This window comes from Cotesia glomerata, linkage group LG4 (assembly GCF_020080835.1).
Source record: "Cotesia glomerata isolate CgM1 linkage group LG4, MPM_Cglom_v2.3, whole genome shotgun sequence".
Taxonomy (NCBI): Eukaryota; Metazoa; Arthropoda; class Insecta; order Hymenoptera; family Braconidae; genus Cotesia; species Cotesia glomerata.
In genome coordinates this window covers 9,756,054-9,779,687 of record NC_058161.1, presented here as the reverse complement: position 1 = coordinate 9,779,687, position 23,634 = coordinate 9,756,054, and the positions used below count along the sequence as shown (strand labels likewise).

Sequence of the window (23,634 nt, the reverse complement as noted above, 5' to 3'; positions counted from 1 at the left end):
TAAATTGGGAACTTAATTGTCCTCATATATTTTTAATAATATAGATTAGTAACAAAATAATTATGTTTGGCAATTTAGAAGGTTATGAAATATGTCAGCGCACTCCACTACTGCGCAACGTAAAGCGCTCCCAACTATACCGTTTGGCTCTGAGAACAATCCCGTAGAGCTCTGAGAGCTCAACAACATTGAGTTATCAGAACTAAATAACATTTTGTTACTGTAACTCTACAACGAACAGTAAACTGTGTATAGTTGTGGTAACTCTACAGTTACGTTACCAGAATGAAATTTTTTTTTCCGTGCACTCTGAACGTATAATGCTAATGTGATCGTTCCACCAGTGCACCGAAGGTCTTGAATTCATGCCACGTTTCCGAGACATACTGGCGTCGCAAGCCTGGGTGACTCTTCTCATTAGGTCCTTGGTCTTGTCTTCAGCAGTTTCTACGATGATCGGATCGCACTCTAGGGCTACTACTAAAGCAGTGAGGTCGAGAGATTTAACTTTCCACCCAACCGCGCTGGCGTTCCTGTTGACTCTTGTTAGATTCTGGCCAGTTGATATTTCCCATAGTATCGCACTATGGTCACTGGCTGTGTAGATGTTCAATACTTTCCAAGAAAAACCTCTTCGAGCTAAGCAACTGCTGACAAATGTAAGGTCGACAATTGAGTTTGCCTCTCCCTTAGTATACGTTGGCGTGTCACCGGAAGAAGGATCACGCCCAGTGTGGCCATTGCCTCGAGAAGTGCTTTTCCACGTGTATTAGTGAACTTGCTGCCCCAGTCTGCTGCCCAGGAATTGAAGTCACCAGCTATTGCCACGGGAAAGTGTTTTCTTGCGTCCTCAGTTAGCCGATCAAGGAAGTCTTCAAACTGTTCATTAGAGAGACTAGGTGGTGCATAGAAACTGTAGAAGCGGAGGCTATCTACCCATGCTGCTACGAAGCCGGCTTCCTTATTGTTGACTGTTCTCTGAAAAGTACATTTACCGCAGGACCAGATGACGGCTTTGTTAGTGCTGTCGGATTCCCAGGGTTGGTTACTCAGGTGTCTATAAGGCTCACTTATAAGTGCTACGTCTGTCTCTAATTCGCGCACAGTTTGCATGAGCAGGTCATGCGCAGCTTCACAATGATTGAGGTTGAGCTGCAATATCTTCATGTTCTTGGCTTCGTTATCTTCTGGAGCGCTTCTTGGAAGACGGGGCATCTGTTCGTGCCTGCATGGTGAGCCGCCTTTTCTACGCCGTGCTGTTCAACGCACAGTGCACATTTAGCTGGATTTTTACAATCAGCAATTTTGTGTCCTTCTTTTCCGCACCTTATGCAGTGCTTAGACCGGTCGACTTCGCTTTTGTACTGAGATCCGAAGTGCCCAAAGTGCCAGCATTTGAAGCATTGTATGGGTCTCTTCGTTGCTCTCATTCGGCAATTGACCCAGCTGATCCTTATTTTGCAGTTTCCCTCCAGTAACTTTTGTACTGCAGCTGCTGGTAGTGACACTGTGGCTGTCTGCATACCCCTAAAGGCTTTACGGATTTTGATTGCCTCTAGTGGGATTTCACAACTTTCTCCAGCTTCCCTCTTTAGAGCGGTCTGAATATGCTCTTTCGTCGTGTCGTCATCGACATCTCGGATCTCGATGGTCTCCTGTGGTCCTTTGCAGATCACTTTGGCCTCCTCCTAAAGGATGTCTGCGATCGTCTTTTGGAGGGCTTGGCCTTTGTCAGTGCTCTTCCTCGAAATCGTAATCAACAAGTCGCCACTTCTGGTCTTGTTGATCTTATCTACCGTTGAACGAACCTGCTCATCTGGGACGTCCTGCTTTATGCGACGCAGAATCTCGGCATACTTTGTTTTCTCAGCCGGGCGGATGATCAGTGCGTCGGGTCTGATCCATTTGCGTGATTTTTTCCGCTTAGGCTCTGGCCTGGGCTCCTTCGGTGGCTGCTTTGAGAGTTGTTCTCTAGCTAGCTTCTTCTTCTCCTTCTTAGACTGTAATTTTTCCCAATCAGTTGCCTTCTTAGGTTCATCGCCCTACCCTGCCAGTCGTTGGGGAGGGCTTTTTTTTAAGTCCTTCTTCTTTGTGACTTTGTCGGTTGGCTCTGGCGAATTTCGGTCCTTTCTCTTTCCAGGCCTTGTGTCAGTTTCACCCTTGTCCTCAGCAGCAAATTCGCCGTCACCGTCGGCTCCCGTGTCCATTGCTTCTTCCGTCTCAACTTCAGTTTGAATACGTCGTCGTGATGACTGCCATTCCTCGTCCAGTTTCTTGAATCTTCCAAGAGCATTGACTACACCGGTTGTCTTGATCTTTATCTGCTTCTGGATATTGACCTTAGTTTGGACAAACTCTTGCAGCTCAATGGTCAGCTTTTCAAGGCGCTCCAGCGCTTACGTTCTCTTCATTTCAGCGCTTGCTTCAATCGCTGCTTGTTGGGCATGAATCCCGTTTCCACTCTTGTTTGTTTCCTGTAAATTACTCATACTTTTTGATTTACCAGCGCATCGTACGGAGTGGAGCGGGTTGTCATAACTAGGAACGGGTGTATCCTCGGAGATAGTACTCCTACCCCAGTTCCCTGAAGCCTAGCCGACACTTAGCCAGCCCCGGAATACACGGACGGACTAGACTCGCTCGGGGCGGTGAAGATTCCGATCTCTAATACTCACTGCGTACTTCCTGATCAAGGCCCGAAGTGGCTGGCTCCTGATCCGCTACTGCAACTTACACCTCGGCAGAGCAAGCTCACATCAGCCGTAGCCCGCATCGTCGGAAATAATCGACACGGGTTCCGGACACTCCCAGTGAGTTACAGCAGGGAACGATCGTCTTGCTAGGTCAGTTAGTGTGACCAACCCATTAAAGCCCCTCTGTACCCTCTGTACCTCAACTAAGAGACCTAGTGTCATCCAAGGACAGCGAGCGTTCTCCCATCCGCTACGGGGAGACGCGCCTGGTAGCAGTTTCTCCTCTGCCGCAGGTGTGTGTGTGTGTGTGTGTGTGTGTGTGTGTGTTTGTGTGACTGTGACTCACTTATAACTTTTGAACGACTAAACCGATCGAAATCTACTAAACGGCGTTCTAAAGAGTTCCCTCAAACTTAGATTTCCTGTGAATTTAAACCGATTCGGACCGATAGATATTGAGAAATTTTGAAAAATCTCAAAAAAAAATAAGAAAAAATTTTTTTTTGAAAGTGGTTTTTTTGGAATAACTTTTAAACGGCTTTATCGATCAACTTCAAAAACTAATCTGCCCTTAAGCTTGAAAAACCACGTCGATCGCCACCAAGCTGGTCGAAATCGGTTGATTCGTTCGAGAGATATCGTGAACGAAAGAAAACCGAAAAAAGTGTTTTTTCGGGATTAATCCGAAATTTTCGGTTCGATAAATTAAAACCTGAAAATAACTTATGAGAATAATAAAACTGCGTCGAATGCCGCCAACCGCGTGAAAATTGGTTGATCCATTCAAAAGTTATTGCGGTTTGAAAATTCCAAAAATAGTGTTCTATGAAACTTCTATCAGACTTTTGAGCTGGGAGAGCTCAAATGCATAGAAATATTATTTCTTTGAACTCAGCGAGCTCAAAATATCACATAAATTATATTTTGAGCTCAAAAATGTCATAAGTACAATTTTAAGCGCCCAGGAATGGAATTAGCGGGAAGTTGCAGAGATGGCCTTTAGGGTGAACTGTTTTTCTAATTTTTTCTTTTTCATTTATTAAACAAATGAGCAATATAAGTCGTGCACTTTTGGATTTGCCAAAATTTTTTTTAAGTACTTCTAAAATTTTTTTTTTTATTTTCATTCTTATGTAGTACAATTTAAAAGTAGATCAATAGTCTAAATAATCAATGACCATTCGAACAAATAATAATAGAACTGAATAATTGCTTTAATAAGTGAAAAACTAAATAATGCGGCTGTTTTCAAATTAATCGATTAATTGAAACGTTTAATTACTAAACTTTAATATTCGGGATAAACAATGATAATCAGTAATGGGTTTTATTTTTTTCCCACCAATAAAAAATATTAAATATTAAATAAATAACCACAGATGATTAAAATACTCTGATTTAAAATGATAATTTTATTTAAATAATAAACAAAGGTCATTTGTTATCATAATGTTTACAGAACATTGCATGCTAGTAATTAACATTGAGTTAATGAGGTAAATAATAATAATAACAACTAAACTAGTTAATAATAAAGCGTTTGAATATAAATATATGTATTAAGTTTAAGCTTTAAATTCATTGAATAGTTAAGTTTCTAAAATGTTAAAAAAATTATTAAGTACGAGGTTACCGTGCTCAATGACTCTCGAGTCTTTAAATCTCAAAGCAAGGTTCAGAACCGCGTGCGAACGGCTTTTGACGCCCACCTTGACCCACACCTTACTTACCTTAACTTACCTGCGCCTGGTGATCAAAACTCACCCGCGGTGGTAACTTTCTCGCGTGTAGATCCAGATATTCAGCTATTGCTATTAGATTATACGTTATAATACGAGAGTTTGCAGTCTGGGTGTAGTATAAACTGTAGGGCTCAATAATGACGACTTCAGCCCTTGTGTACTCTCGGATGTAATACTACCATATGTATATTTATATAATACAGTTTAGTTGTGTACTCATATAAGTAATACGATATGACCTTAACTACTGTTGCCTCAAACGATTAAACCCTATCCCCGAGCCTCATACCCCTCTTCTTCTTGTTTACTTCACTATTTTCGAGTCACGGCCCTAATATAACGATTCTTTCAATTGATAAATGTAATTAATAGCTTGTTTAATCTGTAGTATTAATTTTAAATATTATTTTTATTCAATTGCTGTGTTAGTATTGTAGTGCGTGAAGAAAAAATTTTCATTGTTTTGTTTTAGTTTTTAAATCGTGTTTGTTTATGTTAATTAACTACTTAAGTCGTATAATTTTTCTTATCGGTAAAATTGTGAGACCTTTATTCGCAAGCAAGGACTTGAGAAAATTTATTTGTACAGTCGATTTGACAAAATTACGTTAGAAATGGATTAATTAGAGAGTTCTTTATAAAATAATTTTTTCTTTTTTAATTGATTAAGAAAAACGAATTTTTTTCGATGAATTTAATCGGTTTTTTCAAAAAAAAATTTGTTGTTAAATCCGCTACTATAGAGAAGAAAAGAAATATTTTTTTCAATAAATCAATTTTATGGCTTTTTAATACGCAATTTTCTTGTGAAAAATAGCCATCAATAAAACAGCTGATAAAAATTGTATTATCTATTTATTGAATCAAATTATTTATTTTCCGACAATAAACGATTTGTTTTTGCCAAAGAAATAATTTTTATAATAAATTTTTAAAACTTTTTAATTATTCATAAAGCTTAGTTAAGAGATATTTATAACAAAAATACAACTATCAATAAATTTTGACGTTAATTATTATTCAAAGACTTTTTGTATAAAATGTTGACAAAAAATGGTAATTCTTAATATAATTAAAAACAAAATTAAACGTTTTAGGTGTAATAAGATAATGAGGCATATAGGCTTAGCATACTTACCAAGTAATTGAATTATACTGTGATTATTATGATCTTAAGTATTAAAGATGTTCACTTACATTTTAATTTATAATAGAAGTTACAATTTTTTGTTTAAATTTTTAACATTAAATGTACTTAACTAATGATTAGCCCAAAAAATGTGATATTTTATCTCTTATACTTGATAATTTAAACTTAAAGTGCCAAAAATAATAAAAAATAGTAATTATATATTTTTTAATCAATTCCAAGAACAGAAATGCATTTATGAAACTACTTACCGGATAAAACTTTTTTAATATAAATGTATTTGTATAAAATCCGTGCCTGTTAATTTAACATGAGTCATTTGCTTTCTTTATCGATGAAATAAATAAAAAAAAAAAACAAGTAACGAGACCTTCATTTGAAAACTTGTACTCAACATAAAGTTTTACTTTGTTTAAAGTCAGTCGCTTTAACGATATGTTAAGTTATTAGAAAACACTTTCTGGTCGTTACTACTTCACCAACAAAATTATTTATAATTTCAAACGTATTTTTAAAATAAAACTAAATATTTAAACTAGTTAAAATTTATATTACACAACGACTTACTTTTTCTTTAAATATATTCAAATACTTTAAGAAGATTACACCTTCATTTATAGTTGAGAAGTATAAATTGCAGTTCATTTTATTAATACTTTCGATCCAATCACTTAAATCTTTTCATAAATAAAATAAAAATATAAAAAATACGCGGATATTAAAATTTGTCCTTTAAATAAATTTTTTTGCTTTAGCAAACAGATAAATATTACGAAAAAATTTAATTAAACTAGCTTATGAATATTTTATATAAAAACAGACTTAATAAATCGAAAAAATATAACGGTTGACATTTTCTACTCCCACATGTGTGAAAACAGCACACATGACTTTTTGCGAAGTCTACGAGGCCTTGGATTTGAGGTTCGTCGCAAAATAAATATGCATGCTGTTGAACGTGATTTCAATGCACAACTCGTTTACTTAAGCCCTATAATTCTCCTCTTGACTGTCCACAAATATATATCCAACATCCACCTTTAAAAAATAACAATAACAACCCGATACTAAACAAACGATAAATAAACAACAATAACTGAACGATAAAAATAACTTATGTGAAAATAAAATAGATAAAAATATGAATACTTTATTTATTTGTGTGTATGCATAAAAATAAAATGTTAAGCTCAATATAATGTTGCAGTAGAAACATTCAACCCAGTTGCATTATTTACATTCGGGTAACAATATAAATTGTATGAAATCACCGAGCGATGTCTGTTTGATTGTGTCAATTGGATATACAGAAAAGTCGAGATAGTAAGAAGTGCCAACTCGATTGACCTTTCTCTTCTCTCCGCTTGCATATATACATCTATAAAAATAAATATATATATTTAAGTATACATTTTATTCACCAGTGAGCTTGAAAACCATTGAAAGTTGTCTTACCCCGAGGAGTACCTAAGTGACATCGAGTTTAGTTTTCTCTATCTCGTTTACGGTAACTTTACCCGAGTTAACTGTCACAATCAAAGTTTAAGTTATCCATTCTCTCTTTTGCTGACATGATACATTTTATACACACGTGGGTAATCAATAACAATATATAATGTCCTTTTCTCCAGCAGTAGTGCCTGAAATCAAGAAAAAGGATTTTAATAATTACTTAGGAAAAATTTTATTTTTTTATTAATAAAAATTTTCAAATATAAGATCCTTTTGGCTTTTAAAAACAAAAATTTTTCCATAAAAATTAAATAATTTATAGGATTTAAAAATTTTTCTAAAACACGGTAATGTTGCGTGCTAAGTATCATTTCAAACAAATAGTTTTTCTCTTTTCGACAACGAAAGAAAATTTCTAGCCAAAATTTTTGTTCAATGTGCAGTACATGCACATAAATAGTCGTTTCTACTTTAAAGAAGCTCATAAATGACAGCAACTTGATTGCTAAACTCGGAAAAGAATGTCCGATATAACAGAAAACTGTTTTAATCGACTTTACTACTTACAGAGGCCAATAAAGTGTTGTTTCTTTCTGGGGAAAAAGTAGCCTTAACCTCAGCCCCGTTAATCACAAACTTCGAGGTCGAATATGACACTATTTAAAAAAAAAAAAGAAAAAAAAATATTTCTACATTATTTTTTATTATTTTGTATTTAAAAATTTTTTTTGCGCCTACCTCTTAAGTTTAAATACTTAAAAAAGTTTTTATTGATTTCATAAATTTAATTTTTTTGTGAATAATAACCCTGTTGAAATAATCCCATAGATTCCAATAAAAAATAACTTTATTAGGGTTTAATGTGCTTTTGTCGCTGCAAATCCATATACAGATCTATACAAATTTTCAAAGCAAAAAAACGGAAAGTTTCATGGAATTTATATGTCTCAAGAATTTCTATCTGGATTTTAATGGAATTTGTATGCCTAGAGAATTTCTATCTGGATTTACCAAGATGTACTAGAGCAAGTGAGTTCTATTAGAAAATCCAATAACATAGCGTAATGATAAAAAGTGTTTTCTGGTGGTGTCCAGTTTTATGATAACTTTAGTTTAATATGTTTTTATCGGTAAATTAACTTTAAGAGTATCTTACGTCTACTTATATCAATCGGACTATTCCGAGTGGATTTTTATGCCAAGTCTATAGTTATACGACTGGATATACCTAGGTGAAGTTGTGGGCCTTTACAGGAATATTCCATACAGTAATACAGATGATTCTATTTATTTTTATCTGCAAATAACTATCAAAAGGACATCAGAGCTACATAAGAAATTATACCTAGGTGTAGTTGTGGACCTCTATATGAAAAACCAGTATTATATTACAATCACTTTTATGTATTTTCATTTGTAAAATACAATTAAGAATGTCTTATAACTAAATGGTATCAAATGGTTTATTCAGATTGGACTTTTATTTCAAGTCCAATGTTATGTATCTTGATATACTCAGATGTAGCTATAGGCCTGTATATGAATATCCGATATAAAAATAAGAGTATTTTAATGTATTTTTATCTGTAAATAACAATTAGAACTTCCTTAAAGCTATATGAGATCGAATAGACTATCCATACCAAATTTTTATTTCAGGTTTAATGTTACATATTTGGATACATCCAGGTGTAGCTGTGAGCCTCTACAAGAACATTCCATACAGTAATACAGATAATTCTATATATTTTTATCTGCAAATAACTATTGAAAGGACTTCAGAGCTATATAAGAAATGGATAAATTCTTTTTCTTTTAAGGCTAATTTCTCTTGAAGGACAGATTGGATAGAATTATCGCCACTTTCCGTTTTTTTTTCACGGTTATTTTTGATCATATCCACATCACTTTCTTCAGTGCCAGAAACTAGTTTCGAAACTGGAGGAAATTTGGTACGCTGACTATCTATAGTCTGTTGAAGTTTTTCTTCAGTTTCTGAAAAACAAGACAGGGACAAAAACTGATTAAAAACTATTTCTTCTTTAGAGTTTTCTTTAAAGAAACAAAAAATAATCAATAGATATCTGATAATTTACATTTTGGCAGAAGACAAATTTTGGCAGAAGATAAATTTTCTCCGCTCAAAAATCGATAGAAGAAAAAAAATGTTATTGCAATCCCAAAAAAAAAAAATTAGAGAAAAATTAAACATACAACAGCTGATTTTTTTTTTTAAAGTTCATGCAAGTTTATTTCTGGCAAGGAATAAAAATTTTGAAACGATAAAAATAAAAGATTTCTGAAATTATTTCTTAATATTTTGTGAAAGTATTCAATCATTATAGTTATTTTTTTTTTCTCATCTATAAAAATTTTTCAAAAAGATAACTCAACCAGCAATGAGAATTACATTAAACAAATTTGATTACTATTTGGGCTAAACCGAATGTTCAATAAAAACTATAATATAAAAATTAATCTAATTTATGTCAATTGAAAAAGAATTTATACGAAAAGTTTAATAAATCCAAAAATGCACGACTCATAATGCTAATATCTTTGTAAAAAACAAGCATAGGAAAACAGATAAAAAGAAAATTTTCATAAATAGTTGTTTGATTATGTTTTTAATTATTTTAACTTTAAATATTTTGAGGTGACAGAAGTAATCTCTATTAAATTATTCATAAAATGTTTTAATTATTTTAATTTGGAAAAATCCCGAAAGTATAATTATTAAAATAGTTGTGAGACAAAGGCAAAAAAATTTTGAAACGTAGAGCACAATCTCTGATGTTACGCATTGTGAGTCGTGCTATATCAATATTCATTTACAGAATTTTCAAAAGAATAGAATACCTTTTAATCCTGTAATCAGTAAGGGTTTTCACTTAAATTGTTAGGAACATTTTAGCAGAAAGAAAGTATAAATTTTAATCACGCAAAAAAGTCAAAATTTTTCATTTTCATAGTAAAAAATTACAAATTATTATTATTTTAGACATATACGTAAATACAACCGGACTATAAAAATTGATTGTTTTTGCCTACATGAAATCATGCATACATGTTAATTTTTTAAATATTATAATTTTATTAAAGCATTGTTAATTACGCTAGCTACGGAATAATAATTTTATAATGAAACCTAATGGACTCTGATATTATAATCGATACATCAAATAAAATACTTTCCAATCCCAGAACTACTTCAGTTTTCTAATAGCAGTTTATTGAAAAAATACTATAGAAAATTAGGATCACATTCTTTAGCGCAAAAATGCAGCCAGGGTATGTTTGAATGGTAGAGTAACGGATTTAAAACTACTAGGTCATTTACGAAAATAAAACGTGATGTTGATAATAGATTATTATTGATTAATCATAAATCATAAATGTGTAATAATTCTTCTAGGAAGTATCTTTGAATTTTTTATAGGAAAGCCTCTCAATATAGTAATATTTTTAAAACTTTGTTAATTATCATACACCAAAAACAAAGTGTAAATTTTTTAATAAAAGCTTATATATTATAATATAGTAGTTGGTACTCCATACAGAATATCTTACGATTCCATAATCTGTTAAGGTTCCATACAAACGATTATTGAAAATATTTTATGCAAAAAAAAAAAACAATAAAATTAGCAGCGCCAACAAGTAAGCTGTTCTTATTTTCTCAAAATAAAATTTACGAATTCAAATTTATTGGGACACTAACGCAAATAAAATAAATAATTAAAGTTAATTATTGTTAATAACGAACTAATAAATAGATATTCTTGCTATAAAAAAATTTATATCTACAGGTTTTAGGAAGTCTAAATTTAATTATATTTTTTAAATTTTGTTAATTATCATTCGCCAGTAATAAAACAAATATTTTTTATTGAAACCTAATGGATTCTAATGTTATAAGTGGCATTCCGTACAAAAGATCTTAGAATTCCATAACAAATTTACGAATTTAATTCTACTGTATAAACTACGTCTAATTTTAAAACAATTGTTGATTAAAACGTTATTACTTCATCAACATCTAACTGTTTTACATGGTCTTGTTCAGTTATAATTAATAAAAAATCGCAACTCTCATTTTATTTTACATCTATGCTATTGTAGAGCAAAGGGTTAAATATTCCGGTGACAAGTTAATTTACTTTCACCTAAATACACAATTATTGAAGCAAGATACTAACGTTATCGCAGAGAAAAAAAAATTTACTTTTGCGATGGTACAAGTTTTAAGGAGCAACAAACTAAAATGTTTCAAGATAAAACAATTTCGGTATACATAAAGAAATATTAATTGTGATCCCAAAAAAAAAGTACAGAAAAAAATTAAACTAATAACAGTTGATAAGTTGTTTGACTTCAAATTTAAGCTTGTAACAATACTTTTCCCCAAAATTTAACTAAATAATAATTGTCAATGACGCAAAATAATAAACCTAATTTGACAATAATAATTATAAAAATTGCTGGCCGTATCGAGGACCCAACACGCGGCTTTCGGGACAGGTATAAATATTCCCTTATGATAACCCTTACTCGCTACGGGATCGACCCGATCAATCGATAGTGATTTTAATTGGACAGTAAAAGAATAACTTATTTAAGCCAGGAGACAGCGGTGTGCGGATATTAATTGATCTCAACTTGTGAGTACTCACCAAAAAGGAAACTCAAACCAAGGCACCAAATCCACACTCCTTACAATAGCGGAGGTCCCGCGTGCCTACCTCACACCAAGCGGGCCACCGCGTGTCTGCTCAATTTTGTCACCGTAAACCGTTCGAGGCCTCGTGTTCGACAACAAGGGCCTCTCTAGCCATTTTCCTAATTCAATGACCTCTTTGCTCGCGATCGATATTGTAGGGCCTCACCCGTGCGAGTAAAGGCTATGATTTATCACTCATAGTAAAATTAGGTACTATATGCCAATGATTTACGGCAATGCACACAAATAATAATAATAATAATAAATTAAAAATAATTCATTATAAATGTCTGAAATAAAGATAAAATTAATTCTTAAATTAATAACCATAATATTAGAAATTTCAAATATAAATAATACTAATAATATTAAATTCAATAAATAAATTCATAAATCAATATAAAATAATAAATTCAGAGACACACCGAGTGTGGATCTGTTGCCAAATTTAGGCGCAGGGAGGGACGCACACAGGGAATAAAAACCCTGTGACAAGCTCTTTACAAATCTCATGGATGTTTATTTCTAACAAAAAAGATAAAAAATTTTGAACGATAAACTTAAATAAAGAATTTTCCATAAATTTCATAAATAGATAATTGGTGTTTCGAAAAATTTTGATCTATTAATTATAGACAGTCTGAGTAAAATTTAATTTAGGAAGTTTTAATTATTAATTATCATGAGTCAGTAAAAAAAGAAAAATTTTTTATTGGAACCTAATGGATTCTAATGTTGTAATTGGCGCTCCATACAGAATATCTTTCAATCACGTTCATGAACTACAAAGGGTTTTTATATTAATAATCAGACATATTCTTAAAAAAATAGTGTACAATTTAAGAGTGTAAAAATAGGAATTTTTCGATTCTTGAGGAGAAAAAACATTTATTTTTAGTTATTAAAGACACAAACGAAAATAAAAACCAATTTCATAAAAATTAATTAAAGTTGAATAAATGAATTTTTCAATATAAGACAATATATAAAAAAAAATTCTATCAACTTTTTACAGCCAGCCCCAGTACAATAATATTATTTAAGCTTTGTTAACAATTAATTAATATCCACACGCCACACACAAAAAACGAATTTCTTGCGCCAAGAAAATTTTAAGGAAAACGAAAATTATTTTGGAGCAAGAAAAAATTTTCTTGACTCAAGAAAATTTTCTTGGCCAAAGAAACTTTGACTTCATTCAAGAAATTTTCAACTTTCCTCAATATTTTCTTGAGCCAAGAAAATTTACTCTCCAGTCAAGAATTTTTTTTTTTCAGTGCAGTAACACAATGAAAGTTTTTATTGTAACCTATCGGATTCTAATGTTGTAATTGGCACTCCATGCAAAATACTTTAGAATCCCATAATCTTCTAAGGTTTCAATATCGATTGTTGGAAATATTTTGCTAAAAAATTAAGAAATTTTGATTTGAAAAACACCAAGATAAAAGTAGATTTCAGTTTTTCAATAAAAGAAATTAGTAATTTTCTTTCACAAGGACATTTACGCAAACACAATGGATTTATGAAATTAATTTTGATCTTGTCAACAAAGATAGTGGGATTTTATATTATAATTATAATTGTACTTACAGTTTTCTTTACGTCGTTCTGACAAATAAAATTTTTTTACGTCTCCTTCTGCTGTTACCACGGAATTTATTTTTTGAAACAAAATTTGACACACAATCACTGACTTCTTACAAAAGCTCTTATACGCACAACTCTTAGAGAACAACTGACTAACAGTCCAGGGCCTGGACTCTGGACTCCAGGCTAAGCCAGATCGTGAATAGAGTAACCCCCTTCCTCACTACCACGTGGCTGCAGTGCCTTCGTTTTGGCGGGTAAATATATTTTTTACACATATGACTTTTTCTTTTTTCTTCTCGAGCGTTTACTTGCAATTTACTCACTAGATAACAATACTAAAGTTAGCCAACGTTTTTAATTTTTATTTTTTTTTTTCACTTATTAAATTGGAACCGAAAAATATTTTTTAAAAATTGCACTTAAAGTTATTCAAGTTTTTTACAAATGAAATTTTTTTTTCTTTTTTGTAATAATTTTTTCAATAAAAAAAAATATAAAAATTTTAGATGTCGGCTAACTTAATTTCATCGTTAGATACTACAGTATCTAAATGTAAATTATCAAATGTTTATTGAAATCGTTTTTTGTTTCTTAAAAAAAAGTCTAAGCAAGAAATAGTTTTCAATCAATTTTTGTCATTGACTTATTTTTCAGAAACTGAAGAAAAATTTCTCAAAACGATTGACAGCCAGCGCGCCAGAGTAATTTATTCAGATATAGAACATTAGTCTTGAAATAAAAATCCAATCTGGATAGTCCACTTAGTATCACATATTTGTTAAACACTCTTGATTGTAATTTGCAAATAAAAATATATAAAAGGAATCTTGATGTAAGACTGGATATTTGTATAGAGGCACATATAATAGCTAAGCCTGGGTATATCCATTTACATAACATTAGACCTGACATAAAAATCCAATTTGTATAGTCCATTATATTTCATAGAGGTTTGAGGTAATTTTAATAATTATTTACAGACATAAATACATTGAATTATTTCAATTATAAAGTTGAATATTCCTATAAAAGCCCACATCTACACCTATGGATATCCTCATGAATTTCATGAGACGGGATAAAAATTAAATATGGATAATCATCAATATTACATAATTCTGAGGCACTCTTAAACGTAATTTATAAATAAAAACATCAAAATTATTTCTATTTTAAAACTGGATTCTCCAATAAAAACTAACTTCTGCTGTAGAATTTCACTATGGATATTCTGCTTGAATCTATTAAATTTTAAAGTATTTTCCAATAGTTACTTACAAATAAAAATCTTTAAAATAACTTAGTATGGAGCTGGAATATCCAATAAAAATGTTGTTTTTTGATGTGTTTTTGTCGCTGCAATTCCTAAGGTATTCCAGTGGATACATTATTTGATTATGTTCGTAACTGCTCATAAAATAACATAGACCAAAATGTCGTGTTATTGGTGTTGGCAGATAAATTATTTATTTCCAGTTTATATGGAATTACTTAAAAATTCTGATATTTTCAGAGTGGCTATTACATGTAGAATACATAATTTTTTCCGATTGAGGAATTGTCATTAAAAATCATTAAAAAAATTTTCTGTTTCGCATTCGGAAATCCACATAGGTTTTTATGTCCATATAGACTTACGAAAAGAACAGATACAAACCTAAGTGTAAGGTGCAGATAAGATCCATACAAATACAAATAACATTATAATCCGATTAATTCCAATAAAGAAACTCCGCTATGATGGACTTACATATAGATTCCAATAGATTCCAAATCTCAATCTATCTGAAAATTTTTTACTCCAGATAGATTACATATAAGCTATTACAGATTCTATTGTTCTGTATGGGACTGTATTGGATGTTTTCAACAGGGAAACTATCAGTTTAATACTCTTGATTAGAGTCATATGGGCAAATGTGCGCAGCGTGTAGTGTGTAGAATTTAACATTCTAGTGTGTTAAATCATTAAATCAACACATGAGAATGTTAAATTCTACACTTTAGAGTGTAATATTCAACACACAAATTTTAACACTCTACACAATGACGAAAAATTTTTTACTGTGTACATTTCAGTTTATCAGTAAAAAATTGAATACCTTTGTGCTGTATTTCTTCATCATCATCATTATCATTGATTGAATTTTTAGTGTCATTTCAGTGTTGATTTTCTGTGAATTTTTCTTCAACTTTCAAGTTTTTTTTTTCTTTTTATCTTTAAAATTCTTTAAGTACAATAATATTTTCAACAATACAAGTTTTTCAAACATAAAAACTGTTATTGTAAATACGTCTAAAAAATAACTGAAAGCCAACGGTGAATTCTTGGAGGTTTCATTCTATCCGAATGAAGAGTTTTCATTGAATTCCCGAGGTCTGCGAAAAACAATTACCATTCCTTGAGCGTCTCACCGAAATTTGAACTTAAAAAAAATTGTCCTTTATTTCCTTAGAGCTTTTATATATTTTTTGTTGGATGAAAAAAATTTCAACTTAAAAGTTAATTTTTATTACATTTTTTGTAGTTGTCAGAATTTAAATAAAAATTTGGTCTCGAAAGAAACAAGAACAAGACCATTTAAATTACTATTTAAATCACTTATTCGATGAAATATTCTTCTCAAATTAACTTTCTTTTTTTCAAATTTAAAATTTTTAAGCGAATAGAAAATAAAATAATTATTATCTAAGTCTTACCTGAAAATAAAAAGAACATGTGATGATTATCTAGTTTTAAGAATAGATTTTATTTTGAAGAAGTAAAACATAGACTAAAACACTTTAAAGTTCATCAACTTAAAAAGTTCTTGATATTGAGGATCTTGAGTACAATAGTAGACTAAAGTGATTATTAAAACAAGTATGTAAATATATATGTATTCACGATGTATGACAACGATGAGAACGTGACGAGCTACTCTTACTAATTATCGATTCAAATAAGCGTGACAAGACATTGTCAATTATCAATAGCTTTGAAACATTTTCCAATAGATAGGCAGATAGAGATATAGCAAGTTTAGCATATAGGTGTACCGATAACTTGATTGATCCGGTAGGTGCATATAATGTGCCTGCACAATATAGTAGATCTATACATATACTTAGGCGATAATTGTGAATACGTTAGATCGTAGCGCACACTCCCATCCTTTGATTCTCTGATGCATTTCGCACTTGTGTACTAATTAATTTCCATCGATTCTAACGTGGATTAGTCTGTGTCTCCAAATCGTGCGAGGGTTCAATTATACTGACTAGTGAATCATGCTGATTGTACTGTACACAACCACTGCCATGCTGCTTTCCATTGCTATGACGATAATCCAACGGGATTTCAACAGTTATGTACATTTTAAGATCAGGATTTTCTCTGCAGATAATTGATGTCTAGTTTATTTTACATAACTCGATCTGTATAACAAAGAAAAAGATTAATCATAGGTCAAAATTTTATCAAGAATTTAATTAGATTGAATTTAAAAACGTAGACTACTTTTTTTTTTTTTTAATAATTTCTTGTTTTGTTTTGTTGAATTGACAGAGATTTTATTACATAAATTCAACGTTGCTTCATGTTTTTACTTTCCATTTACAAGTTTGCCACTTCCGTTGAATATAAATGTAAATTATTAAACTTTGAAACTTTGTTAACAGTATACAAATTTCATTTTTAAATATTTTTAAAAGGTAATCTATACTGACAATTTTTCACCTTAAAATTTAAATTTGAATAGTACTAGAATTGGAACCCCAGCCATCCGCATTATCTCATGCTTCTGCCTATCGCCAGGATCTAAAATTTAAATTTAAATAAATAAAATCTGTTTTAGACATAAAATTTGTATTTTCATATCAGACAGGAATAATAAAAAGTATTACGCTTACATAACGCTTTTGTATATTTGTAAATATATTATTTATCTAGTATTTATTTAAACTGAAATACGCCTAAAAAATGGCAAATACCATTCCAATACATCACATATTTTTACTGTTTTTTTATACATAATTTTAACAGTAATTTTATGATATTTGCAGCCGATAGCAGCTTCCTGTTAGCCAATGCTCAAATCGTCGACTTTCCTATCGTTTATTGCAACGAGAGCTTTTGCAAAATATCTGGATTTAATCGTGCTGAGGTCAGTATTATTCATAAACTTTTATAATAAAATTAATATTAATACGATTTATCTCCATCAGTGATAGATAGTTTAATAGAATATTTAAATTTTCTAATTATCTATTGTTGCAATCTAACTATTCTTTCTCAATTATACTTAAGCGTCGGAATTTTTTTTAGATTTTCCGCGATGAAAATTGGTATTGATCACTAGTATTTTTTTAATTATTCGGGTTCAATAATTGCTAGACTATCGAGTTATAAAAAAATGATTGGCGTGCAATGGATTCAGATATACGAATCATTTTAGTAAATATATGTTACAGTAAAATTAGTTATTATTAATAATAGTAATAAAATATTTTTTTTAATTTTTATATTACTGAAAAATGCAAATTTGAAATAAAATTATTAAGTAATTGTTATGTAAAAGTAATAAAATTGTGGGTGATTTTTAGGTGATGCAAAAGTCATGTCGCTGCGGATTCATGTACGGTGACCTAACGGATAAAGAAACAATAGCAAGGATCGAGGAGTGTTTAGAAGGTCAGATCCACGATCAATTTGAGATCCTGCTCTACAAGAAGAACAGTAAGTTGTAGATTGCCGTCTTTTCTTTACATTGCCACGACCTCTCCCATTTCGTTAGATATGTCGCACGTTTCGAAAATAACTTTGTCTATAAGGTGGTACTGCGACATTTTAAAGGAAAGAATTACTAGGATAGAAAACTGAGCAAAAAGAATGAAAATACTCACGCCGAAAAATAAAAAAGTGTGGAAGCAGATGTGCTCTTTTTCCTTTTATTTTATTCTTTTTCTAGTAATCGTTATCTAACCGCAAGTTCTTGTAGTTTAGTCTTGAGTTTTTCAAATTTATAAAAAAATTTTATACCAACAAAAACGTCCATCACCTCAATATTTTAGTTCTTCTTTTTCTTTTATTTTTAACTCAATAAAAAAGTCATAAAGGCGAAATAAAATTTACTTAAAAAATTCTTTCCATTCATTTATCATAATCTCTCAATGCAAATTAAGATTTTTTAATTAATCCTTAGTTTTTTACTTTAATGGGTTTGTTAATAAACCAGCAAGTCAGTTAATTAAATATAATAATAATAATAATAATAACAATAATAATAATAATAACCTTTTGTGTGCACACGGGGTGTGTGCTGAGTGGTAATAATGTATAAAATCCAAGATTAAACAATAAAAACTCTAAAATACGGGCTTAAATAATCAAGCATGTAATTCTCTGTGTTTTAAAGGTAACCCCCGAGGTATGTCTAAATGCAGGTACTCTCTCAATGATTATCGATGTAGATATCTCTTTTGCTCGCTCGTCCAATTTAAAATCTGCGTCTATTTCAATCATGCACCGTAAGTGGCCGTTTTATATTTCTGAGGTCCTCGCTCTACTCAAAAAAATTAAGTGATCATGATCAGGAAGTTTTTTCTATTAAATTTTGTATGTTGCTATAATTATTTGCTAATTAATTATCACTTATTACTTTCTTATTATTGTTAATATAAATTTTAATCTTTAAATATCTATTATTTTTATTCTACGAATTTCTTCTTAATTATTATTCCTTTCACTACTATGTATATCTTTATTAAATCCTTGTAATTAATACCCAGTAATTTATTCGCTGGTAGTATACTTGACTCTGTAACAAGTTCGATTAAGTATCGAAGATTATATGTACACTTAACGATTCGCTGAATATTCATAGAAAATTTACGTGAGTCCCAGAAGGCTTCGTACTCGGAAAAATAAGTATTAAGTGTTAAGCTTAAATAAAAGTTTTACTTCTTAAGAAAATTATAATGATAATCTTAAAAAATTTTCAACATTTTTTAATAAGAGATTTATTTTTTTTGTTTTATCCGTAGAAGTTAAATATTTGAGTAATGCGAAACAGGTAAAGTAGACTCGTGACTTATGACGGGAACTCATTGAATTAAATCAACACTCTGTGATGGTGGAAGCAAAGAGCAAATGAAAGATTCAAACGTGTTGGATTTGTATGCCACCTTCGTATATTCTTACTCTTAACTCTTATTTTCTGTTATCTTGGAGGACTGTTTTTTAAATTTTCATCTCATAACTTAGTGTAACGACTCGTTCTGGATTAATTGCAAACTCCGGGTTTCAGAATGTCCCTCCATGTATACATACACATACCTGTAAACATGTAACATACATATATGCAATCTAAAATGTACATATAGATTCACTTACAACGTAAGCGCATAAACTAGATACAAACCTGTATATGTATCCGTATAATAAATATTGTCTGTTTACATAAGAACTAAGATTTTAAAGCTCTTCAATAATTAATCGACAACATTAGTTATCAGCTGCAAACTAGTTGTCCGAAATAGAAAAAGTAATGAATTGTGAAAAGAAGACTACTTTTCTTAGCTAGAAATTTTTTATACATACTTTTTATATTTACGTATCTTCACTTTTCTTTTCTTAACCTCGAAAAAGTTTTATATTATTTCTCGTCTGCAATTAGTTGACTTTTTTCCTTGACAATTATTGTACTTAGAAAAAGTAAAGTTATTTTTATAAATTAATTAAATTATTTAGATCTATATTAATTTAACATTGATAATTATAATAATGCATGAAAATATAACTCTTTTTTAACTCTTTAATTACTTAAAATAATATTTAAACTTGTTACTCAACGGAACCAATCAATAACTACATAATTATAAACATTTAGTTGAGTAATAGGTCGTTGTTGATTTTATCAAAGTAATTACCTTCCATACCAATGCCGTTTGTAAACTAGAGTTAATAAAACCGAGCTCGACAGCGCACGGAAATTATTTACCTGTATATTTATATATGTAGTCATACGTATATATATATATATATATATATATATATATATATATATATATATATATATATATATATATATATATATATATATACTTATATACTGGAGCTTTTGTGTGAGAACATGAGCCACATTACCTAAAGCATCGCCCATTTTAATGCTCTCCAAATAATTTATTATCGTAGTCACTAGAGATGAACTTAACAATTTATAAAATAGTCTTTCATCACTAATCAAAAATTAAAGAAACATACAGAGCTATATAATCCAGGAATAGGTGAGAAAATATCCATCATTAACTATAATTAACTAGTTAGATCTTTCTATGTCATTTTTTGTCAGATCAAAAACTTTTTTTTCTTTAATTTCTTCCATTTTTAATATTATTTATGCGTTGAAGAAACTTTGTCTTCATCTATAACCGAGTTGTAAATCTAAAAATTAAAATGAAAAGTAAAAGGTTGAGGAGATAACATAGAACTCAATGTAATACAATAAAATTTTAATACGAAAATGTAAAAAACTTATCAGTAACTCCATTGGATACAACCCTCTCAAAAAAAAAGAAAAAAAAATTCAAGTCTAAAATACTCATCAATCACTACCTTTGAAATTTATAACTCGTTTATAACCAGAGATAAAAATGAAACAAACGTTTCTGTCAACGCTGACAACAATGTAAATAAAAAAGAGTTGTAGATTTGAAATATAATGATCTGTGCATAGATAGTTTTCTCAGAGATTTGTTTCTAATTATTAAAAATCTATTGTGAATTATGTAGCAAAACTTTTATCTAGTTTAATTTGATAAAGTTTACCAATTAATAAGCTTTGATTATTAATTAAAATGTCCACAGAGACTCCACTATGGCTGCTGTTACAAATAGCACCGATAAAGAACGAGCGAGATTTGGTGGTGCTGTTTCTCTTGACATTCCGGGATATAACGGCGCTAAAGCAACCGATCGAGACGGACGACAACAAAGGCGGGCTATCAAAGTTTGCCAAACTCGCGAGATCTGTCACGAGATCGAGGTCTGTCCTGGTCTCACAATTCAGCTCTCATATACCGGTTGTCAAAGATACTTTGCCCATGACTACAAAACAATCTCATCTTGGTCATGTAAGTTTTTGTTTCAATTAAATTTATATATTATATACATTTGTATAATATATATTTCTCGAGTTAATTAAGATCTGAATCTTTGATGATAACTTTTAATAATTATTTCACGAGAGTGAGCCGGAAACATTTAATTAACGAGAAATGTTGCAATTGATTTACTGGCTCACCATTGACCTCTGTTCTTTAGATTAAAACTACTTAAATTGAAAGTGTCATATCATCATATGATGTAAAATATATATATATATATATGTTGCAAATTGTATTGCAGATGATGTCATTAAATTCAGATGTGATGCCACAATATCGTCAAGAAGCGCCAAAAACTCCTCCGCACATTTTACTTCATTACTGTGCATTCAAAGCGATTTGGGACTGGATAATCCTTTGTCTGACATTCTATACAGCAATTATGGTGCCGTATAATGTGGCCTTCAAGAACAAAACCAGTGAAGATGTTTCGTTGCTTGTAGTTGACAGCATAGTTGACGTTATATTCTTCATTGACATTGTGCTCAACTTCCATACGACTTTCGTCGGCGCCGGTGGCGAAGTCGTTTCCGATCCTAAAGTAATTATACTTATTTCTTTGGTTTCATGATCGCATAATAAAAAAAAATTATAAAGGTAGTAATTATACTGTTATTATATTTTCTCAAATATTTTCTTTTACAAGACTTAAATGTCCACCTCTATTATTACTATTTCAAGGTCTTGAAATCTTGTTTATTCATATCCATTGAAGAATGCCTCTGTAACGAAAAAAAAAATTATAAGATGTCAGTTGTATGAAATAACAGTATAAAATATTATTCAACAAAAATCAGTATTTTGTCCTTTTTGAAAGATATTTGTTTATTTGAGCCACTAAAATAATATAAATCTAAAATATATAACAGACATTATTTCATTTTGTTGGTAATATATTATCTTAGAATTGAAACTTGCGGTTATCAAGAAACAGATGGGCATTCATAAATTAAAATAAATAAAAAGTCAAAAAGAATTACAATTCATTCATTCACTTATTGCACAAAAAAAATTTTTTCATTTATTCGAACACTTAAAGCGTCAAATTACCAAAGTTCAAACTGTAAAAGTTGATTTTTCAAAGTCCATCTGATGGAGCGTCACTTTAATGATTTACGGAACAATTAAGAAACAACTAGGGTAGCTTTTAAGTGCTCACTATATATTTCTAAAGTAAACATTTTAGTTTCATCATAATTTGAACGATTTTAGCGTGTATTTTTGAATTTTCAAAACTTTTCAATTACATCCAACAATGAACAACTATTAACTATTAACTATTATTAAATGTGATATTTAATACTTACAGGTAATAAGAATGAATTATTTGAAGTCATGGTTCATAATAGATCTACTAAGTTGTCTGCCCTACGACGTCTTCAATGCCTTCGACCACGACGAAGACGGAATAGGAAGTCTTTTTTCGGCTCTGAAAGTCGTGCGATTGCTGCGATTGGGACGAGTCGTGCGTAAACTGGATCGTTACTTAGAGTACGGAGCAGCTATGCTGATTTTATTGCTGTGCTTCTACATGTTGGTTGCACACTGGCTTGCCTGTATCTGGTATGTCATATTAAGGTGATTCTTCAGCGGGTATTTCAAGTCACGAGCGCATTATAATTATTATTCTAGAATAAATACATTTTTTGTTATTGTTATTTTAAAAAACATTATTCTTATGATTACATTATTGCTGTTTATATACTTTTTAATATTATAAATGTGCCGTGAACTTTGATAGAGCTAGCTTTATAGTCACTAGATAAAATGAAGAATGCTTTTAACAAAATGTCACAAATAATATATCATTCTGATCACGATTATTGTGTGCATCATATTGCTTTCAAGGTACTCGATAGGAAGGTCAGATGCGGATGGAGGCGTTCAATACTCGTGGCTGTGGAAACTCGCGAACGTGACACAATCACCTTACAGTTATCTATGGACTAACGCGAGCACAGTCCCAGAATTGGTTGCTGGACCATCAAGACGCACTATGTACGTCACGGCGCTTTATTTTACCATGACTTGTATGACTTCTGTTGGTTTTGGTAACGTCGCAGCTGAAACGGACAACGAAAAAATTTTCACCATTTGCATGATGATCATTGCCGGTAAAATTTTACTTTACTACGTTAA

The 23,634-nt window shown here is 30.8% G+C and overlaps 1 protein-coding gene and 3 long non-coding RNA genes across 9 annotated transcripts in view; 2 read left to right on the top strand and 2 right to left on the bottom strand.

The window, feature by feature from the left end:
- The window catches only part of LOC123262565 (potassium voltage-gated channel protein eag), a 62,727-nt gene that overhangs the window by 22,935 nt on the left and 16,158 nt on the right, over positions 1-23,634 (top strand). For 2 of the 4 annotated variants that reach the window (XM_044724797.1, XM_044724799.1), the window contains exons 2-8: positions 17,395-17,495; positions 17,935-18,067; positions 18,747-18,758; positions 21,197-21,462; positions 21,737-22,036; positions 22,805-23,058; positions 23,344-23,609. In XM_044724797.1, the coding sequence (XP_044580732.1) occupies positions 17,395-17,495; positions 17,935-18,067; positions 18,747-18,758; positions 21,197-21,462; positions 21,737-22,036; positions 22,805-23,058; positions 23,344-23,609 (1,332 nt within the window). The remainder of the gene's footprint in view (positions 1-17,394; positions 17,496-17,934; positions 18,068-18,746; positions 18,759-21,196; positions 21,463-21,736; positions 22,037-22,804; positions 23,059-23,343; positions 23,610-23,634) is intronic. The other 2 variants (XM_044724798.1, XM_044724800.1) reach the window with 1 other exon arrangement.
- Positions 6,368-16,291, bottom strand: LOC123262580. 3 transcript variants are annotated; one of them, XR_006508993.1, is made up of 5 exons: positions 15,453-15,535; positions 7,605-7,693; positions 7,041-7,225; positions 6,735-6,963; positions 6,368-6,623 (listed from the first exon to the last, which is right to left on the bottom strand). It is a non-coding gene; the product is annotated as an uncharacterized LOC123262580 (long non-coding RNA). The 3 variants fall into 3 exon arrangements; XR_006508994.1 differs by lacking the exon at positions 15,453-15,535 and adding an exon at positions 7,776-7,810; XR_006508992.1 differs by lacking the exon at positions 15,453-15,535 and adding an exon at positions 16,051-16,291 and having other exon boundaries at positions 6,369-6,623.
- LOC123262588 lies at positions 13,357-14,164 on the top strand. Its single transcript, XR_006509002.1, has 2 exons — positions 13,357-13,604; positions 14,005-14,164. It is a non-coding gene; the product is annotated as an uncharacterized LOC123262588 (long non-coding RNA).
- On the bottom strand, positions 19,037-20,358 carry LOC123262584. The gene is made up of 3 exons (XR_006508998.1): positions 19,931-20,358; positions 19,752-19,852; positions 19,037-19,666 (listed from the first exon to the last, which is right to left on the bottom strand). It is a non-coding gene; the product is annotated as an uncharacterized LOC123262584 (long non-coding RNA).